At 48.6% G+C, this 19666-nt stretch overlaps 1 protein-coding gene across 1 annotated transcript in view; it reads left to right on the top strand.

Moving 5' to 3' along the window:
- Positions 1-16847: 16847 nt before the first annotated feature.
- Positions 16848-19666, top strand: part of FAM3B (FAM3 metabolism regulating signaling molecule B) — a 58260-nt gene continuing 55441 nt past the window's right edge. Inside the window, exon 1 of the mRNA XM_064574963.1 lies at positions 16848-16932. Coding sequence (XP_064431033.1) covers positions 16872-16932 — 61 coding nt within the window. The 5' untranslated portion in view covers positions 16848-16871. The remainder of the gene's footprint in view (positions 16933-19666) is intronic.

Genomic DNA, 19666 nt, shown 5'->3' with positions numbered 1-19666 from the left:
AACTTCATGCTATCTGTGTGATTTTGGCAAATTAACCCTTCCCACTTGGATTTCCGGCTGCGAAATCGTGTTCATGCTAAGGCTGCTTGGCAGGGCGGGTGGACAAATGGCCTGAGCTAATCATAGCGTGCTCAGCACCATGCGGGCCACGTAAGAGGCACCAGGGTTATGGTTATGTTTCAGAAAGGTTGGGGGAGCTTATCCGTTGCAATTTTGTTTTTCAGTTTGTCATGTCTTTTGGCTGAATTTGTTGGGTTTGGGGGGTTTTTGTTGTTGTTTTTCTGTTTGAGAAAGTGTGTATACTCACACGTACTCAGATTTACCAAACGGTTTCTTTCTTTCTTTTTTTTTTTTAAGATTTTATTTATTTATTTGAGACAGAATGAGAGAGAGAGAGAGCACATGAGAGGGGGGAGGGTCAGAGGGAGAAGCAGGCTCCCTGCCGAGCAGGGAGCCCGATGCGGGACTCGATCCCGGGACTCCAGGATCGTGACCTGAGCCGAAGGCAGTCGCTTAACCAACTGAGCCACCCAGGCGCCCCTACCAAAAGGTTTCTGATAAGCCTTCTGGATTTAAGTCTGTTAGAAAAGCCTTCTCACCTCCAAGTTTATAAGACTTACAAACAGGGGTTTGGGGCCCTGGGTGGCTCAGTTGGTCAAGCATCTGCCTTCGGCTCAGGTCATGGTCTTTGGGTCCTGGGATCGAGCCCCACATGGGGCTCCCTGCTCAGCGGGGGGTCTGCTTCTCTCTCTCTGTTCCTCCCCTCCACTCGTGCTCTTTCTCTCTCAAATAAATAAGATCTTAAAAAAAAAAAAAAAGGACTTACAAACAGGCACGCCTGGGTGGTGCAGTCGGTTGAGCAACCGACTCTTGGTTTTGGCTCAGGTCGTGATCACACGGTTGTGAGATTGAGCCCTGCATCTGGCTCTGTGCTGAGCGCAGAGTCTGCTAAAGTTTCTCTCTCCCTCTCCTTCTGCCCTTCCCAGTCTCTCTCTCTCTCAAATAAATAAATAAATCTTTTTTAAAAAACACTTATAAGCATGTTTTTTTCTGATTATATTTATGGCTTTCTTTTTTTGGCAAACATTTTGTCTCTAATCCTTTTGGAATATATGCTCGTGCAAGGTGTGAGGTGTGGTTTCTGCAGGAGGGTGTATCTAGTTCTCACAGTAATTAAATAGCTCACCCTTTCCACTGGCTTAAGATGCCTTTTTATCACACACTTAGTTGTTTTGTGTAGTTGGACATCTTCCTGGACTTACTGTTCCCTTTGTGTTCCCTTTCTTTCCTGTTTATCTTCCAACGATCTGTTCTAGAACTTGCCAGTACCAGGCTGTTCCAGTGTTAAAATTTTATACAAGTTTTCATAGTCATCATGAATCCTGCATTCACACTGCCCTTCTTTTTCAAACATTTCCTGGCTGTTCTTTTATTTTTTTTCAGATGAACAAATGAATCAGTTTGTAGAGATGCCCCCCAATACATGTTGGGATGTTTATGGGGATCACATATGTTTACAGCTGAACTTAGGGAGCACTTGACACCTCTCTGATGTTGAGGTATCCTCTCCAAGAAGAGGAAATGTGTTTCTATTCGTTAATTTCTCTTTTCTGTTCCTTCAGAACATGGTAAAGTTTCCTTGGCATAGGTCTTGCCAATTTCTTATTAAATTTATTCCTAGGTATTTAATCTTTTTGCTGTGGTTGTTATTGCAAATGAGATCTTTCTCCCATTAAATCTCCTAACTGGTTGTTGTTTGTGAATATGAAAGCTGCTTGTTTCTACATATTAATTTTGTATCCTGCTTTCTTAGTGAATTCCTTTGCGATTTTTCAGGTGAGTATTTTGGGTTTTGCAGGTATACAATTGTGTCAAGCACAAATAGTGATAGTATCCCTTCGTTCTCTCCAATTTCGCATCTCTGTTTCCTTTCCCCATCAGATTACATCATCCAGTAGTTTTAGTAGAGTGTTTAATAATAAAGACCACCTTATTTTGTTCCTGACTTTAAAACCTGATACTGCTAGCTGAGAAAGATATGACTTATTATGTTCAGGAAGCATCCATTTCTCATGATTAATTTTGTGTCACTGTTGCTGTGAAGGTATTTTTTGGATGAGATTAACGTTCAAATTAGTGGGCATTGAGTAAAGCACATTACCCTTTAGACTGCGGTGGGCCTCATCCAATCAGTTGAAGGTCTTAAGAGGAAAAAGACTGAATTCTGCCTGCAGACAGCCTTCAGACTCAAGCCGCCACATTAACTCTTCCCTAGGTCTCCAGCCTGCATGGATGCCCTGCAAATTTTGGACTTGCCAGGCTTATATGAGCCAATTCCTTAAAATAAATATATGTGGGATGCCTGGGTGGCTCAGTAGGTTGAGCGTCAGACTCTGATCTCAGGGTCATGAGATTGAGCCCCACATTGGGCTCTGTACTGGGTGAGGAGCCTGCTTGAGATTCTCTCTCTCCCTCTGTCCCTTCCCCTGCTCATGTGTACATGCTCACACTCTTCTCTCTCAATAAAATAAAATAAAATAAAATAAAATAAAATAAAATAAATAAAAGTAAAATAAAATAAAATAAAATAAAATAAAAATAAATCCAAGTATCTATACATCCTCTTGGTTCTATTTCTCTGGAGATCCCCAGCTGATATACCATGTATTTCTATTTTATTGAGAATTTTATCATAAATTTTACAATTTTGTCAGGTACTTTTTTATCATCAGTGGAGGATATCATAATTTCTCTCCTTACATTTACTAACATTGTGAATTATGCTCCCAGATTTCCTAACAGTGAACCATTTGCACTTCTGGAATAACCTTTGTTTGGTTGTGATGTATTTTTCTTTTAGTGTTTTCGATTCTGGTTTGCTCATGTTTTCCCTAACAGTTTCCTAACCATATTGACAGCTGTGTTTTGTCTGTAGTTTTTTTTCTGCAGTCTGTCAGGTATTATCAAGGCTGTGCTCACTTCATAAAAATAATTTGGATGTTTACCCTTTTTCCCGTGCTCTGGAAGAGCTTATGTGTGGGAATGGAATTATCCACTCTTTAAAAGTTTGGTAGAATTTCATTAGGATTCCCTGTGCCTGATGTTCTTTTGCAAACTAACACCTTGACACCTTTCTCTGTGTATTTTATGGAAACAATTTGTTTAGATTTTCTCTTTCTACTAGAATCAGTTTTGATAAATTATATCTTCTTATAAAATTATGCATTTTAATCCAGGGTTCCAAATTACACTTAAAAGTTAAACATAACAGTCTTATGATTCCTTTCCCCATTTTTTCTGCTTTTGTAACTTGTATTTCCCTCGTTCTTCATTTTATATATCTGTACTCTTTTTTATTATATCTGGGTAGTTCATGACTTAACCATGTTATTGTTTTAAGGGTTTATTTTTTTTAAAGGTTTTATTGATCACTTCTACTGTTTACTGTCCTTACTCTTTTCTGTTTTATGAATCTCTTTTTTTCTTTGCTATAGTTTCTTCTCTTTTCTTTCTTAAGATTTTATTTGAGAGAGAGAGAGCATATGCGCATGCCCGTGAGTGGCAGGAGGAGCTGAGGGGGAGGGAGAGGAAGAGGAAGGAATCCCAAGCAGACTCTGTGCTGAGCATGGAGCCTGACTCTGGGCTCTATCTCAGGACCCTGAGATCATGACCTGAGCTGAAAACAAGAGTCAGACGCTTAACCGACTGAGCCACCCCGGTGTCCCTGCTTTAGTTTCTTCTTGATTGATGATTGTTTTTTTTTTTTTAAAGTAGGCTCCACAACCAACATAGGGCTTGAGCCCACAACCCCAAGATCAAGGGCGGCATGCTGTACTGACCGAGCCAGCCAGGAGCCCGTAATTCATTTGCTTTCATTCTATCTCATTCATAGAAGCTTTGGGGCAGCAAGTCTTCCTGTGAGTGCTAGCTTATTTCAGAATTGACTTATAATATCTATTACTGTGTTCTAAAAACTATAATTATCTCAGTTTGTTTCCCCTTTCACCAGAGAGAGATTTAAGGAAGATTTTTTTGGAGTTCCCCCGTGGAACTGGCTTTTAGTTCTCTAACACACCCCCTGTGGTTGCTCAGTGGCCAGGAAGTTTCACGTGTACTATGTCCAGCAGTTAGAACTGACTGAGATGTTTGCTTATGGCCATTTTGCATGTTCCAGTGGTGCTTGAAAATAGATGCCTTTTGTCCTTCATGGCTGAGATTTTTTTTTTTTTAAGATTTTATTTATTTATTTGAGAGAGAGAATGAGATAGAGAGAGCATGAGAAGGGGGAGGGTCAGAGGGAGAAGCAGACCCCCCGCCGAGCAGGGAGCCCGATGCAGGACTCGATCCCGGGACTCCAGGATCATGACCTGAGCCGAAGGCAGTCGCTTAACCAACTGAGCCACCCAGGCGCCCATGGCTGAGATTTTGAACCATGTTCGTTAACCCTACTTTATTATGCGATGCACATTTTCACATCTTTACTTTTTAACATAATCTTTCGTGGACCAAGTGTTAGGGGCTGAATTCTTCCTCCCCAGATCTATGGGTTGGAGTCCTAACCCCTAGCATCTCAGAATGTTAGCACATTTGGAGGCAAGGTCTTTACAGAGGTGATTAAATGTCTGTTGTTTAAGCCACCTACCTCCCCCCCGCCCCCCGCCACCCTATCCATGATGTTTTGTTATGGCCGCCCGAGCTGACAAGGGCAGAAGGGACTGAAGTCATTATTAATGTGCATCTGTGTGTTTCTATAGAGTTCATCACATGTCAGCTTTAGACACAGCACTGTTCTATGACTTTGTCCATACTGTATTATCTTTGTCCATATTGTATTCTCTACTACACGTTCGTTAGGAATTGCCCGCTAACAAATAAGGAGAAGCGTGCCTCTTCCTGTCTTGTAAAGCCTTTTGGCTTAAATTGGTACTAAGTACTTGACTGGTACTAAGACCCCGGAGGCTTCTTTAATGGTAGTGGCGGGCTGCTGGGATATCCCCATCCCTTTATTTTCAACCTTTCCAGATCACCCAGAGTGGTGCTTTTCTGATGAAGCATTCAAGAAATCTTTTTAAAAGTAGAGGACTTGAACCCGTTGCGTTCATTCCCATGACAAGATGACCTTGTTTCTGCACCGTGTGTCCTATGTGTGTAGGCTCACAGTTGTATGGGTTGTTTCTTTCACTGCGTGATCGGTTTGCTTTACTTTGCTTTTTGTGTAGTTACCCTTTTTTTTTTTAAAGGTTTATTTTATTTGAGAGAGAGTGGGAGCGGCAGAGGGGGAGAGAGAGAATCTCAAACAGACTCCCAGCTGAGTGCAGGGCTCGATCCCACGACCCCCAGATCACGACCTGAGCCGAAACCAAGCGTCAGACACTCCACCCACTGAGCCGCCCAGGTACCCCTTGTGTAGTTTTTTTCCAGGGAAGCTTGTTACCTTCGTAATGACAGCTCCACGTAACGCAGAGAAGGCGTCTCTTCGTCTTACATTTGTAACAGCCAGCTCCCCCAGATGAGTGTCTCCCCCCCACCCTCCCTCTCCGCCATCACCCACCTGACTTTGTTACCTCAGCACGAGGATGAATGTGCATGCCTCTCTTGCTTGGTTTGCAGCTCTGATTTCTTTTGGCTCTCAGCCATTATAGATGAGAATCAGTGGATTCATTCTGCCTCATATTTTCCTTCCTGCTTCCCTCCACGGTTCTGGTTAGTTATATTGTTCCTACATTGCCCAGGATACAGAAACGCTGCATTCCCTTCTAGCTCCCTGGCGCCCCCACTCTTGCCAGCCTCCCCACCCCCCACCTCACTTACATCTGGACCGGGGAAAGTTTCCTTCTAGTAGTTTCCTCAAAAAGGACTTATAGAAACAATAGCTCCTGAGTCCGTGCTTGTTAAAAACCATTTGTAGCCTTTATACTTAAAGTTTGGCTTGTATAAATAAAGGCTTCATTTTGCTTCCAAACCCGCCCCCCCCCCCCCCTTCTTTCTTTCATACCTTATGGCATGGTATTACTGCTTTCTGGCTTTGAACATTGCTTTGGAGGAAACTGGGAACAAAGCTGGAGGAAACACCAGCTTTCTATCCCCCTCCTATTTTATATGACTTGACCTGTTTTCTCTAGCTGCCCTGAAGACTCTTTTTTATTTTTATTTTTTAAGATTTTATTTATTTGAGAGAGACAGCATGTGAGAGAGAATGAGCAGTAGGGGGTGGTGGAGGGCAGAGGCGGAGCGAGAAGCAGATTACCCACTGAGCAAGGAGCCCAATAAGGGGCTCCATCCCAGGACCCTGGGATCTTGACCCGAGCCAAAGGCAGACGCTTAGCTGACTGAGCCACCCAGGTGCCCCTGCCCTGAAGACTCTTATCTCTAAAGCCTTATAACTGGGATATGTCTCATGCTGACCATTTGGGGTCAAGGAAAATTAAATGTTTCTGCTTTGGCCCCAGCTTTTAGGTGAACTTCAATTATGCATATGTTAGCTCCGCCTTGCTTGTCTTCTGTAGCCATCATTTTATAATACTTTAAAAATATTGCTTTTTTCCATAAATGTTTTCCTGGCCTCATTTCTATCTGCCTTGTTGCTTCCTGCATTTTCATGAGCTTCTCTTTTCCCTGGTGTGTCTTCTGATGGCTTTGTCTTTTTCTTCTGTGTCTTTCTTGATTTCAGTCAGTTTGGATTTCATCTCCTATTATTTTGCTGTCCTCCCCACATTTTTGCATTTCTTCATTTGGGGCCTCTTTCACCAGAGGAATTGCTTCAGTGGGTTGTCTTTTTTTGTGTGTGTGATGACCTGCACACTCAGATTTGTCATCTGCTCTCTGAAGACCTTTTTCTGGCAAGTGCTCTTCATGGGATGGTGTGCTTGGCCACGTTCTTCCACGTGTTATTTCTCATAACATCTGCTCATCAGTTCTGAAGCAGATTTCTTTTTCAAACCACTTGCTCGCTCACCGGGGAGTGGGGGACCAGCGCCTGCAGGAGGTTCCCATGGGGCAGAGCACGCAGGTTTCACCTAACCTCCCAGCTTTCGTGCTTCTCATAGTCCCTCTTGTCTGCTGCCAGAGAGGCAGACTGCTCTCTGAAAATATGGAGCATATGTGTGCTCACTCTTCTGATTCCCTGAGGAGGTCCCCCTGCCCTTTGTGGGAAAGAAGGAACAAGACTCTTACACCTCAGGGCCAGTCCCTCATCTGTGGACACGGATGCCTTCCAGTGCCTTCTAAGGCTGGCTGCTGCTGGAACCAAGGACCGCGAGCCATCCTTCACCCCTGTATTACTTCCCCAGGACCTCTGCCCTCACTCAGCTGCATTTGGCAGCTCCTGTGCATTCTTTGAAGTCTGCGGCTTATCTTTTCCTCCAAGTTTTGCTAAAAATGTGGAGTTCCGAGCTTTGTGGTTCATTGTGTTTCCTTCATTTTTCTTATTTCGCCTCTGTGATTTTCTGGGGCAAGAAGGAGGAGGTTGCAGACTTACATGCCCGCTCACACTGAGAGTCTGGCCTTCAGCTTTTATTGTATGTATTTTTATATCATTCCAAGGTTTTTTTGGCTTTTTGGTTTTTTGTGTTTTGTTTTTGCTTTTGTTTTGTTTTTGCTACAGGAATGTTTTAGTATGGCTATTTAAATATTTGTAAACTCTTTTATTGAAACTTGGATAAAGATTTATTACAAACATATTCGTTGTTGTGTTTTTCAAGGTGGAAAACAGTGCAAGTGATCGAAGTGCCCAGCAGTAAATGAATAGACGAATTGCCACACACCCATAACGTGGAATGTTAGGCAGCTCTTAAAAATATATGTTAGGGGCGCCTGGGGGGCTCAGTCAGTTAAGCATCCAACTCTTGATTTCGGTCAGGTCATGGTCTCAGGGTCGTGAGATGGACCCCTGAGTCAGACTCTGCACTGGGCGTGGAGTCTGCTTGAGATTCTCTCTCTCTCCCTCTGCCCCACCCCCACTCACACACACTCTCTCTAAAAATAAAATATATATATATTTTTTAATAATTTTAAGGAGGGGAAATGATTATATTAAGGGAAAATGGTATAAATCGTCTATGTAGTGAGATCACAATTTTATTTTTTTAAGATTTTATTTATTTATTTGAGAGAGAGAGAGAGTGAGCGAGAGATAGAGCATGAGCCAGGGGAGGGGCAGAGAAGCAGACTCCTCGCTGAGCAGGGAGCCTGACATGGGACTCGATCCCAGGACTCTGGGATCATGACCTGAGCTGAAGGCAGACGCTTAACCTACTGAGCCACCCAGGCGCCTGAGATCACAATTTTAAATGTACCCCCCCCCAATACACACACACACACACGAGACCAAATACTGGAAAGAAATGCACCAAAAAGTTGAAGAAGTTATCTGTAAAAGAATTACAGGTGATTGAAACTCTTCTTTAGCAAATTATTTTATTTCCTATTTTATTATTATATTTCCTAAATACATTTTTATAATCAGAAGATACCATTAAAAAATAAATTTGGAAACCTTGCCCATTATGTTCTTGCTGTCCCTCTCCCTCGATCTCTGTCTTGGTCGATGGCAGCCCCACCCGTCCACAGCTTGGGCAGGAAACTGAGTCATTCTCACCTCTTCCTGCTCCCTCATTCCCCACCCTCCATGGGTCATTAATCATTTTGGTTCTACCTTCTAGAGATCTCATACTGCGCCCCCCTCGCTAGGGTTGCTCTAATGATCTGTCTCCTAGGCTCCTGAGTTGATTTCCTTATTTGTCTCCTGGCCCTCTGCCTCGCCCACCTTGAAACCATTTTCTCTCTGGGGTGCATCACCCCCAGCCTAAACGCTTCCCCTGGACTGCTGCAGCTGCAGGAGGAAAGTCCAAATTCAAGCACTCAAGGCCAGCCTCAGTCCGACCCGAATCTAGCTCTCCCACGACACACCTGTCACACTCCAGTGTCTAGGTACCCTGCCTTCTGGCACCAGACCCAGAGTCAGGAATGACCATCAAATTATGTAATAACAGACTCCAAACCACCGAACAAATGCTGGCCGTGTCAGCTGCTACGGGCTGGCTGGAGTTGCCCCGCCGAGAGTGTAGCAGGTGCTTACTAGACGTGACTGGAGTGCACGATGCATGGAGAACCCAGTGCCAGACGGAACTGGTTCAAAGCCATGCTAGGAAATGGTGACTTGCCCTAGCCTAGAAGTGTGGAAGAATAGGAACCCCAGGTTCCTGCGTGGCAACCATTATCGTACCCAGTTCCCGTGCTGATCGTTTTGAGTTGTTAGGGTCGGGAAATGCTCGTGTTCTGTTATCTCCGGGCTTGCTTTCTCTGCACTCCACATTGTCCCTGGAGCCCTCTGACAGCTTGGTGACGCAGTTGGCATGGACAGCATCCCTGCGTTCTAAGAAACAGAGGGTCTGTCCTCTCCGTTGGTGTCTGGAGACTCTTCCATGAGGATATCCAAATTCATACTCCTCTCCGCAGTGGGATGAGACTGGTCACTTGACTTTGAATATTATTTGTTAAACCCTGGCTAGTTTTAGAGGTATCTGCTTGTTTGTAAGATTGACTTTTTTCTTCTGAGTGTCACGTATATTGCAAACAGTTGCTTCATTTCCTTGGCCTGTTTTTCACTTGCTCCACCAGAAGAGCACATATGCTTTCGCGGGTCGGCTGAACTCTGCATATGTGAGGAAGAAAGGTGCAAGGAGAAGTTCACGTCCATGGCCCCGCAGGCCAGGCCCTGGAAGAGCAGAGGTCTCTGCTGAGAGTCTGTGGGTCAGTATCTGGTTTATTGACCACACTCCATCCGCTGGACATGTAAACACCAGTGCAGCAGAGAAGAAGGAGGGGTGGGAGAGCCAGGAGCCTGCAGTCCCCGCTTGCTGGCCCCTTAGAAGGAGAGATGGAACGAGAGTAGTAGTTTTCAGACCTCTCTCGGCTCTCTCTCACCTGCCCCGTGCACGTTCCCATAATGGCCCCAGACTCTGCCCCCAAGACTGTAGATACTCTTTGCACAGAATTCTCTGGGTCAGGGCTTTTCAGGGTTTTATATAACCTGAATCACACTGCGATCCTGTTGAAATGCACATTTGGATTCTGTGTGGGGGTGGGGACAAGCTACCAGTGATATGGTCCGCTCCATGGGATCTCCCTTAAAGTAGCAAAGTCTGAAGTACACCCCCACCCCCAAGCCCACCTTCAGGAAACACACTACTGCCTCTCATCCTCAGACCCCAACCAGGCCTCACCTCCCACTGGAAGGCCGTCTCAGCAGGACCTGAGATGGGCTGAAGACTAAGCACTCTCCCCATGAGGATGTTGGTTAGCTTGGCCCGTGTCCCAGCCTGACTGGGGGAAACCGGCCACAGGATCCTGCACCATGCCTGGCTTGGGGAAGACAATGACTCTGTTCCAGATCAGCGAATGCATGGTGGCTTGTCTGTATTTTGCTTTTTACAACCCCATGAAAACGTTTTGAATCCCCAGATAGTAAACATCTTCAGTGTACGAGGGGTGTGTGTGGAGATCCATTCCGTACCATGCACGTCGCAAAAACCCGTCGGTTTCACCGAGCTGCTGTGACCCTCCGCAGGAATCCCCGTACCCTCCCAGCCCCTCCCACACCTCCACGCCCACCCACGCTCCCATCCCTGTACCTAGCAGGGATCCAGCGCTTTGAACTGACCTAACCCTCACAAAGGAAGAAGGCCATGAGCCTGGGTCATACCTGTCATGGCCTGGGCGGCCTGTCTCGCGATTCCTGACATGGGCAGCCCTGCCTCAGTGTCAATAAGCCCTTTGTTTCTCTCGACTTTTAAAAAACTGGCCCCCATACCAGGCCTCAGGCCTGCCTCAGCTGTGCGAGCAGAGGAGGGACGGGGCCCCTCTGGCAACCCCTCCCTGGAAGATGGGGTGGCAGCTCAGGTCTACAAGACTTTACTTTTGCTCACCTCTGTCCCAGCATGCTGCCCGACAGATGGCAGTTAACTCGGAAACTATCCTTTCACTGAATATACAAATGGATGGATGGATGAAAGCATTTGCTAAGCTGAGCTCTTAGAAGAAATAGGGAGTGTTAACACGAGCACTTTCTAATGTTTATGAAAGAGAAGAGAGTGAATCCAAGCGACAGAACTGCCCCCTAGCAATGGGGCATTGGGAGGAGGGAGACACCCTCTTGGAAACCCCAAGTAACTTTCCAAAAAGCAGGTGAAGATAAAATGAATCATCAGAGGAAGAAGGAAGGGGTGGTTCCTGCAGTTATGAAAATAAACCTGCTGCTTCTCTACCTTATTTGCTTATTCCTTTATTCAGTCAAATATTTAGGGAGTGGGGGCTCTGGTCCAGGTTCCGTCCGAGGCCCTGAAGATTCAGCTGTGAATGAGTCAAAGACTGTATCCTCATACAGCTTGCAGTCCAGTGGAGAAGGGTTGCACTCCAGGTAATAAGCAAGTTCACAATAAAGTGCCTAAAGTACCACCAGGGAGTGCTCAACGCTGTGGGGGATGGGAGAAGGCGGGGGAGGGGGGTGTGCCAGCTTGGATAAATATCACAGGGCCACGGGGCCACCATCTCATTTCCACATATCCCCACAGGCCGCCCTTTCATGGCTACCCCTGCCCTTCAAAGCTAACCTTGACATTGCTGTCCCAGCCAGCTCGCACCTGCACCGATGTCCGGGGGAGGCCAGAGGGCGCTCCAGGACCGGTTCTGCCTGGAGATAGAGTGGGGGGGCCAGCTAGCAGGCTTGCCCTCTGCTCCCCAGCAGCTCGGCAATGGCTCTGCCCGCCCCACTGTGCCCTGATGGCCCTGGCCAGGTGGCGTCGACCCCTGCCACGCTTCCCTCACCCTTACCCCGCTAAGCGGGCAGCCCCCTCCACACACCTGGGAGCAGTGGCCTCAGGGGACCGTCATCTGCAGGTGTCTAGGAGGGAGATGTGGGAGGAACAGGTTTTCCGGGACAGCACCAGACTTGCTCACCCGGTTTCCTGGTTATGATAGTCATTAAGGTTCCTCTCCTTCGGCTATCGCCACCCGCCGCCCTCCCGTCCAGCAAGGCCCACCTTAGGTACCCCCTAGATCCCCTCTAGGTACGCCCTCTCACCTGCCCTCCCTGCCCTCCCGCTGTCTCACTCGCCCTGCGGCGCTCTGCGGCAAGGAAACGAACCACCACAGCGTCCTTGTCTGGGAGGTTCTGATGCCCCCCCTCCCCGCCCCCTGCCCCGCGTCCCTTCCACACTGACCCTCTGTGGCTCTGATCTCATATTGTCTGGAGGCACATGGTGCATTACTGCTTCCATAAACTGACTGCTTCCAGGGGAACACCACACCGGCGCCCTGGCCGTATTTCTCCAACGCGCACGTGACTCCCCCGGGATCTCGTGACAATGAGGATCCCACTTCCCATGGAGTGGGGGGTCTGCAGTTCTAACGAGCTCCCGGGCTCCTGGGCGGTGCAGCAGCTGCGATGACCCTCAGTGTCAAATGCCACAGTAGGCTCTCTGCCCCCGTCCTTTAGTATCAAATTCCCTGGCTCTCCACCCAGGGCCTGCTTTGCTTGGCAGGGAGACATCTGTGGTGGTCACAACAGGTCCGTAGCCCACTGGCCTACGAGTACACGGAGATCTGGGATGCTGCTAGCTGTCCCACCCTGTCCAGGACAGCCCCACAGCAGAGAATTATCTGGCCCCTAACATTAATAGTGCCCAGATTGAAAAACCCTACCTACCAACTCAGTAGGATCTAATCGTGCTTATACGTATATTCGAGTTACCTAGCGTTCTTCTAAAAATATCACTTGTACTTTCCAGATGCACTTGTGGTTCCATTGTGCAACCCCAGCTGAGAAGCAGGCCTCGCCCCCTTCCCCGCATTGAGTGTAGCAATGGAAGCCGTAGGCTGGGGAGGGTCGGTATTTGGGAACTTTTCATACACCCTACAGTTGCATGGCATTCGTGTTTGTTTGTTTTTAATTAACATATCATGTATTATTTGTTTCAGGAGTACAGGTCTGTGATTCATCAGTCTTACACAATTCACAGCGCTCACCATAGCACATACCCTCCCCAGTGTCCATCACCCAGCCACCCCATCCCTCCCACCCTCCTCTGCTCCAGCAACCCTGTTTGTTTCCTGAGATTAAGAGTCTCTTATGGTTTGTCTCCCTCTCTGATGACTTCCCAGTTTTCCCTCCCTTCCCCTATGATCCTCTGCCTTGTTTCTCAAATTCCACATATCAGTGAGATCATATAATTGTCTTTCTCTGATTGACTTATTTCGCTTAGCATAATACCCTCTAGTTCCATCCACACCATTGCAAATGGTAAGATTTCATTTTTGATGGCTGCATAATATTCCCGTGTGTGTGTGTGTGTGTGTGTGTGTGTGTGTGTGTGTGTGTGTAACACCACATCTTCTTTATCCATTCATCTGTCAATGGACATCTTGGCTCTTTCCATAGTTTGGCTATTGTGGACATTGCTGCTATAAACATTGGGGTGCACGTACCCCTTCGGATCCCTACATTTGTATCTTTGGGGTAAATACCCAGTAGTGCAATTGCTGGGTCGTATGGTAGCTCTATTTTCAACTTTTTGAGGAACCTCCATACTGTTTTCCAGAGTGGCCGCACCAGCTTGCATTCCCACCAACAGTGTAGGAGGGTTCCCCTTTCTCCGCATCCCCGCCAACATCTGTCGTTTCCTGACTTGTTAATTTTAGCCATTCTGACTGGTGTGAGGTGGTATCTCATTGAGGTTTTGATTTGGATTTCCCTGAAGCCGAGCAATGTTGAGCACTTTCTCATGTGTCTGTTGGCCATTTGGATGTCTTCTTGGAGAAATGTCTGTTCATGTCTTCTGCCCATTTCTTGATTGGATTCTTTGTTCTCTGGGTGTTGAGTTTGATAAGTTCTTTATAGATTTTGGATACAGCCCTTTATCTGATATGTCATTTGCAAATATCTTCTTCCATTCTGTCAGCTGTCTTTTGGTTTTGTTGACCGTTTCCTTTACGTTTTTACCCACATTGGCTGCCAGGGTGTAGAGCAGCCTGAAGACAGACCTTGTGCTTTTTGTGGTCTGCATCATCAGGACCTGGGAAAATCCAAGGACCTCTGTGTGCACATGTTGGGGGGGTGTCAGCCTCCTCCCCGGCAGGGGGCGGGGAGCCGACGGGGGGGGGGGGGGGGCTCTGCTGCTCCCTTTCCCATAGACCAGCAGCATTTCACTTCTCATGATTGGCTTCTGCAAGCACAGGCGCTACGGGGCGGTTTTCACTCCATTCTTATGGAAACTGTGGAGGTGAATGGTTAATAGCAGTAATCACCGTGCCATTGGACAGGTGAGAAAATGAAGGGTGGCTAGAGAAAAGGCAGAGGTGGGATTAGGACCTAGAATTTATACATTCGAATCACATGAAATCTCCACTTTAGTCCATTTTCCATACAATTCATTTGTTCACTCATTCATCCAAATGCATTAAAAATTTGCTGTGTGCCAAGGATCATTTTAGTTGCTGATACACAAGTCTGGGAGAGTTCTTGCCCTCAGGCCCCTCATGGACACATGGGTGGGGAGAGGAGGGGACCAGATCATTATAATGCAGTGTGACAAATGCCCCAGGTGGAGCACAAAGGACAGGGCCCCCACGCTCCCCTCAGCCTGATTCCCACCAGCTGTGTGACATTGAGCAACTCACTGTACTTCTCAGATCCTCAGTGGCCCCATCTGTGAAATGGGTGTAACAACTCTACTCTCCTGCACTGTTGTTATAAAATGAGGTCATCAAAGTAACAAATCTGAAGGAAATGTTTTATTCATCCACTCACCACCTCATTAAGACGCTGGACAGAAGAGAAGGTGAGCAGTGACCGGAAGAACTTAGTCCGTGGAAAAAGTGAAAACTTACTTTGTTTTTCCCTTTAGAAAGAAGGCAGAGATTTTCATTAAAAGGTTTTGAAAATTGTCTTGTCACCTCTAAAAAGATGTATGTGTGTGTGTGTGTGTGTGTATTTAACTACTTGCCACTCTGCTGATCACTGTTTCACTTTATAAAGGAAAAGCAGCTTTTTGCTCATGTCTACAGGGAGGTTTCCATTATCAGAACAAAGTAAGGAAGGTTCCTTGGCATGACTGCTATGAGGCAATGTGACCAGGAAGCTTTTGCTTTGCGTTCTTAATCAGGCATTCTGACTTTTGTTCTGTACGATAAGTCAAGAACAAATTAATGGTTGTATTTCTCTCAGAAAACTGTTTTCCTCCAGCCAAATCCTGTATGGATCAAACACACCGTATGTATCAACACTCATGATGGGAGAATTGAAGGTAGGACATCAACTCTCTTCTTGGTCCCTATGGCCTGAACTCAAATTACAGTTTCCTGGTAGGAGCCAAAAGCATTCCTTTATGCAACAGATGTTCTCAAAATACTAGCTTATTATTTCTCCCATTGAACCCAACATGGGCCCTTGAAGATCAGGCCTTCAAAGAGATTTATACATAACACATGGGCGTGGCAACGTCACCACTGACAAGTCACTTAACCTGGCCCTCAATTTCTTCATCTGTAACACAAGGGGTTGGAGAGTGGACTCCCCCTAACTTCCTCCTGGAAGGTTGCGTAGCCCTCGGTATGGGTATCCTGCTGTTCTGGACTGAAGGCTTGTGTCCCCTCAACATTCCTATGCTGAAGCTCTAACCCCCAATGTGATGGCATTTGGAGATGGGGCCTTTGGGAGCTAATTAGGTTTAGATGAGGTCATGAGGGTTGGAGGCCTCGTGGTAGGATTAGCGCCCTTCTAAGAAGAGGAAGAGATAGCAGAGTGTTCTCTCTCTCTCTCTCTTACCCACACAGAAAGGTCATGTGAACACACAGGGAGACAGCCGCTGCCTGCAAACCTGGAAGAGAGGCCTCCCCAAGAACCTGATCTGCAGGCACCTTGATCTTGGACTTCGCAGCCTCCAGACCTGTACGAAGATGAACTTGTGCTGTTTACATTGCCCAGTCTGTGGTATTCTGTTACAGCTGACTGATAGCACTGCCCCGGGGTGGGGTGGGGGGGATGCTTTGAGGGAGTTGAATAACGCGAAGCCTGGACTGTCCACCGGCTTTGCATTTTAAGAGCCATTCATTCAGCACACATGTAATGGCTGAATGCTCACTGAGTGCCCCACCCAGGGCTGTGCCCTGGGACGGAGAAAACGCAGGCCCTGCTTTCCAGGGACCCGCCGGGAAGCAGGTGCGTCTGCCTGACAAGGAGGTCACAAACCCCACTTTGCACCAACTATGCAAAAGTGCTGCGGGGCAGGATCAGCACAACGAGCAACATTTTCACAGAAATAGCTTGATATGGAGGTCCATTCTGAAGGCCTTCAAGTGGAGTTCCTCCTCGTGCTTTCAGAGCCTGAGCGGTGATGACGAGGGCCCGAGGCGAGCCGCGAGGAAGCCGCGCCGGCTTGAAGAAGTGTGTGCGGGCGCTGGCGGGAGCCTGGAGCGGGCTTCGGGGCCCAGGCAGCTCCCACGCTGCCCCACGGGGGCCCTTCCCGAAGGCCTGTCCTTCCTGCGCGCTCCTCTCCGCCTGCCGAGCTGCCCTGTGGGCCCCTGGGGCAGGGACGTTCGGCGGAGCAGTTTCAGCCCCCCCAGCTCCGCAGAAGCCCAAGGCAGTCTGGGGGGGTCCTGCGGCAGGGCCTCCAGGCGACGGCCGCTCCGGCCTCCTTGTGCCTCCCCGGCCCCACCCAGCCGCAGACGCGGCGATGGAGCCCGGGAGGCCGGGAGGGGAGGCGCGGGGCGGCGCGCGGGAGCCCACCGGGCCTGGGGTGGGCGGGGCAGGAGAAGCGGCGGGAGGGCGCCCCCAGCGGCGGGCCGGGGAGTCGACGCGCGTGCGCGGTCCGGAGGCGATGGCGCGGGCGCGACGGCGCACGCGGACTCCCGCACGCGGCGAGGGGCGGCGGAGGCTGGGTGAGAGGACGCGGGGCGCGGCCGGCGGGGCGGGGCGGGGCGGGACGCTGGCCCCCAGCTCGGTCGTCGGGGACCCGGGCTGCCCCGCGCGAAGGCCGAGGCCCCGGCGTGGAGGGGGACCCGCCCGGGGGTCGCGGGGGCCAGTACCTCACGTCGGGGATGAGGCGCGAGGGGTGGACGACCCAGGCCCCTTCGCCGCCGCCCAGGCCCCCCGGGCTCGCCCCCGTGTGCCCCTGACCCCACATGGGCGGCCCTGAAAGCGGGGGTACCGTTACCCGTCTTCAGCTGGGGACTGGACACGCGGGGGGCGCCTGGAAAGGAGGGGTGGCAGCAGGGGGCCCGTCGGGTGCGGTCCGGGTGGGCCGGCGGGGGCGGCGGGGACAGGGCGGTCGGCGTGGCGTCGTCGGGGGCGCGCGGCGCAGGCCGGGTCGGGCGCCGGGGCCCCGCGGGACCCCGTGTGGGCGGGAGGGGTGGCGCGCCGGGACTGCGGGGACTTCCGCAACGCTTTGTCCCCTCTTTCGCCACGAAGGCCGAAGGCCTTCGGTTCTCCAAGGGCTTCCGAAAGAATGTGTTCGAAGTGAGGCAGGGCGGTTGTCTGGAGGCGGAGGATCAGGGCCGCCGCCTCCCCCGAGCCCTTCGCGGGAAGGGGGAGAGGAAAGGGGGTGGTGCGCGCGCCACGTGGGGCCCAGGCAGGGTGCGCTTGGCTTGGTGAGTGCTGGTTTGGGGTGCAGTGGCGGAGAAGGGCAGCTGGGAGCACGCATGGCAGCTGGTCCAGCTAAACATCACTGAGTTTCGGAAGTAGGCTGTTGTCTTACGTTTAGCATTTTTGGACTGTGAGTACGTGGGCTGTTGAGATGTTTTGTTTTGTTTTCTTTCCCAAAGGACTTGCCTTTAAGAAACATCTTTTCTCAGGCCACCTGAGTGGCTCGGGTGGTTAAGCGTCCAGCTCTTGATTTCAGCTCAGGTCATGATCTCCTGGTGCTGAGACAGGGCCCTGGGTCAGTCCACTCTGTGCATGGAACCTGCTTAGGATTCTCTCTCTCCCTCCCTCCCTCCCCCATGCTGCTTCTCCCCTGCTCTTACACTGTCTCGCTCTCTCTCTAAAAAAGAAAGAAAGAAAGAGAGAGAGAGAGAGAGAAAGAGAGAGAGAGAAAGAGAGAGAAAGAAAGAAAGAAGAAAGAAAGAAGAAAGAAAGAAAGAAGAAAGAAAGAAAAGAAAGAAAGAAAGAAAGAAAGAAAGAAAGAAAGAAAGAAAGAAAGAAAGAAAGAAAGAAAGAAAGAAAGAAAGAAAGAAAGAAAGAAAGAAAAGAAAAGAAAGAAAAGAAAGAAACCTCTTTTCTCATTGGAATATTCTAGGACAGGTGTCAGAGCGTGTCTGTGATAGTCCCTTAACTTTTTTCTAAATCAAAGCTGAAATTCAGCTAGTTTTTCCTCTTGATTGCTCATGACAGTGAGAGACAGAATAACTCATTAAAATAATAATAGCGACCATGTATAGGGTGCCTTTTTACATCCAGCATTGTTCTGGTACCTTCTTTCTATTCTCTTATCTCTGAGGTGGGTGTTGTGAACCCTCCCACCCCCTGAATTAGCTCACACCCCAGACCGCCCAGCTGCTGAGAGACAGAACTAGGGGATCAGGGTCAGTCTGATCCAATTTCCATGCTCTTTGTCCTAAAAATTTCAGCCACTGCAGCCAGCAAAAATTGTTTCATAAAAAGTGAAAACCAGCAGCAAAGGAAATGAGTTTGGGTGTTGGTTTGCTTGTTTTTATTTCTCAGGAATTTTGCATTCCGGGTGAGGTGCAAGTAAACAAATCACAGGAGGGGATAAAAGTGAGGAGGGGTCACACAGTCTGGGAGGTCATTGTGAGTGTGTGTGCCCTCTCCCCTGGCCCCTCAGAGACCTGGTGACCTCTCAGTTTGTATACCTCTTCATGAAAGGAAGCATGGCCCTCCAGGGAGGTAGGACACCTGCCTGCAAGGCCTGGGAGCTAAGAGACCCAGGTTCTGGCTTAGCGTCATGGGTACGAAGGTGTCCTTTGTGCACTTCTGCTGCCTCAATACAAGTGGGGTGACCCGGGATCTGGCATTGAGCTCACGGGAGCATGCGCATCGTCCTTCTCCAGGACCAGCCTGGTTTATATTCAACTTTTGGCCAAAACCTCTTTTCCAGTCTCCAGTGGACCCTCCCTTCTGGCAAATGGGCAACAATTGCTCCAGTCCTTGGAGCTGTTCTCTCACTTCTGTATCACTCAAGTCCATGAAAATTGGGTGCCTTTTCTCCCCACAAATGATTCACTCCCTGCATAAGGGCCTTGAATATATGGAATGTACTGGAACAGACAGCCAAACAGCTAGTTTAAAAATGGACCAAAGGCTTTAACAGACACTTCACCGAAGAAGATATATAGATGTCAGATAAGTGGAGGAAAAGATACTCCACATCATATGTCATGAGGGAAATGGGACTTCAAACACTGACACCACTATACACCTATTAGGATAGGCAAAACCCAGAACCCTGACAATACCAAATGCCAGTGAGGATGTGGAGCAAGAACTCTCACTCACTGCTGGTGGGAATGCAGAAATGGTACAGCCACTTTGGATGATTTTGGGGGTTTCTTACAAAACTAATTCTAACAGTTCTTACCGTATGAGCCAGCAATCACACTCCTCGGTATTTACCCAAAGTTGTTAAGAGCTTATGTGCACATGAAAACCTGCACACAG

The sequence above is a fragment of the Mirounga angustirostris genome, unplaced genomic scaffold, assembly GCF_029215605.1.
Source record: "Mirounga angustirostris isolate CCGP_5_RB_7025 unplaced genomic scaffold, mMirAng1.0.hap1 SCAF_1, whole genome shotgun sequence".
Lineage (NCBI taxonomy): Eukaryota > Metazoa > Chordata > Mammalia > Carnivora > Phocidae > Mirounga > Mirounga angustirostris.
This window is presented reverse-complemented; position numbering and strand designations above follow the sequence as displayed.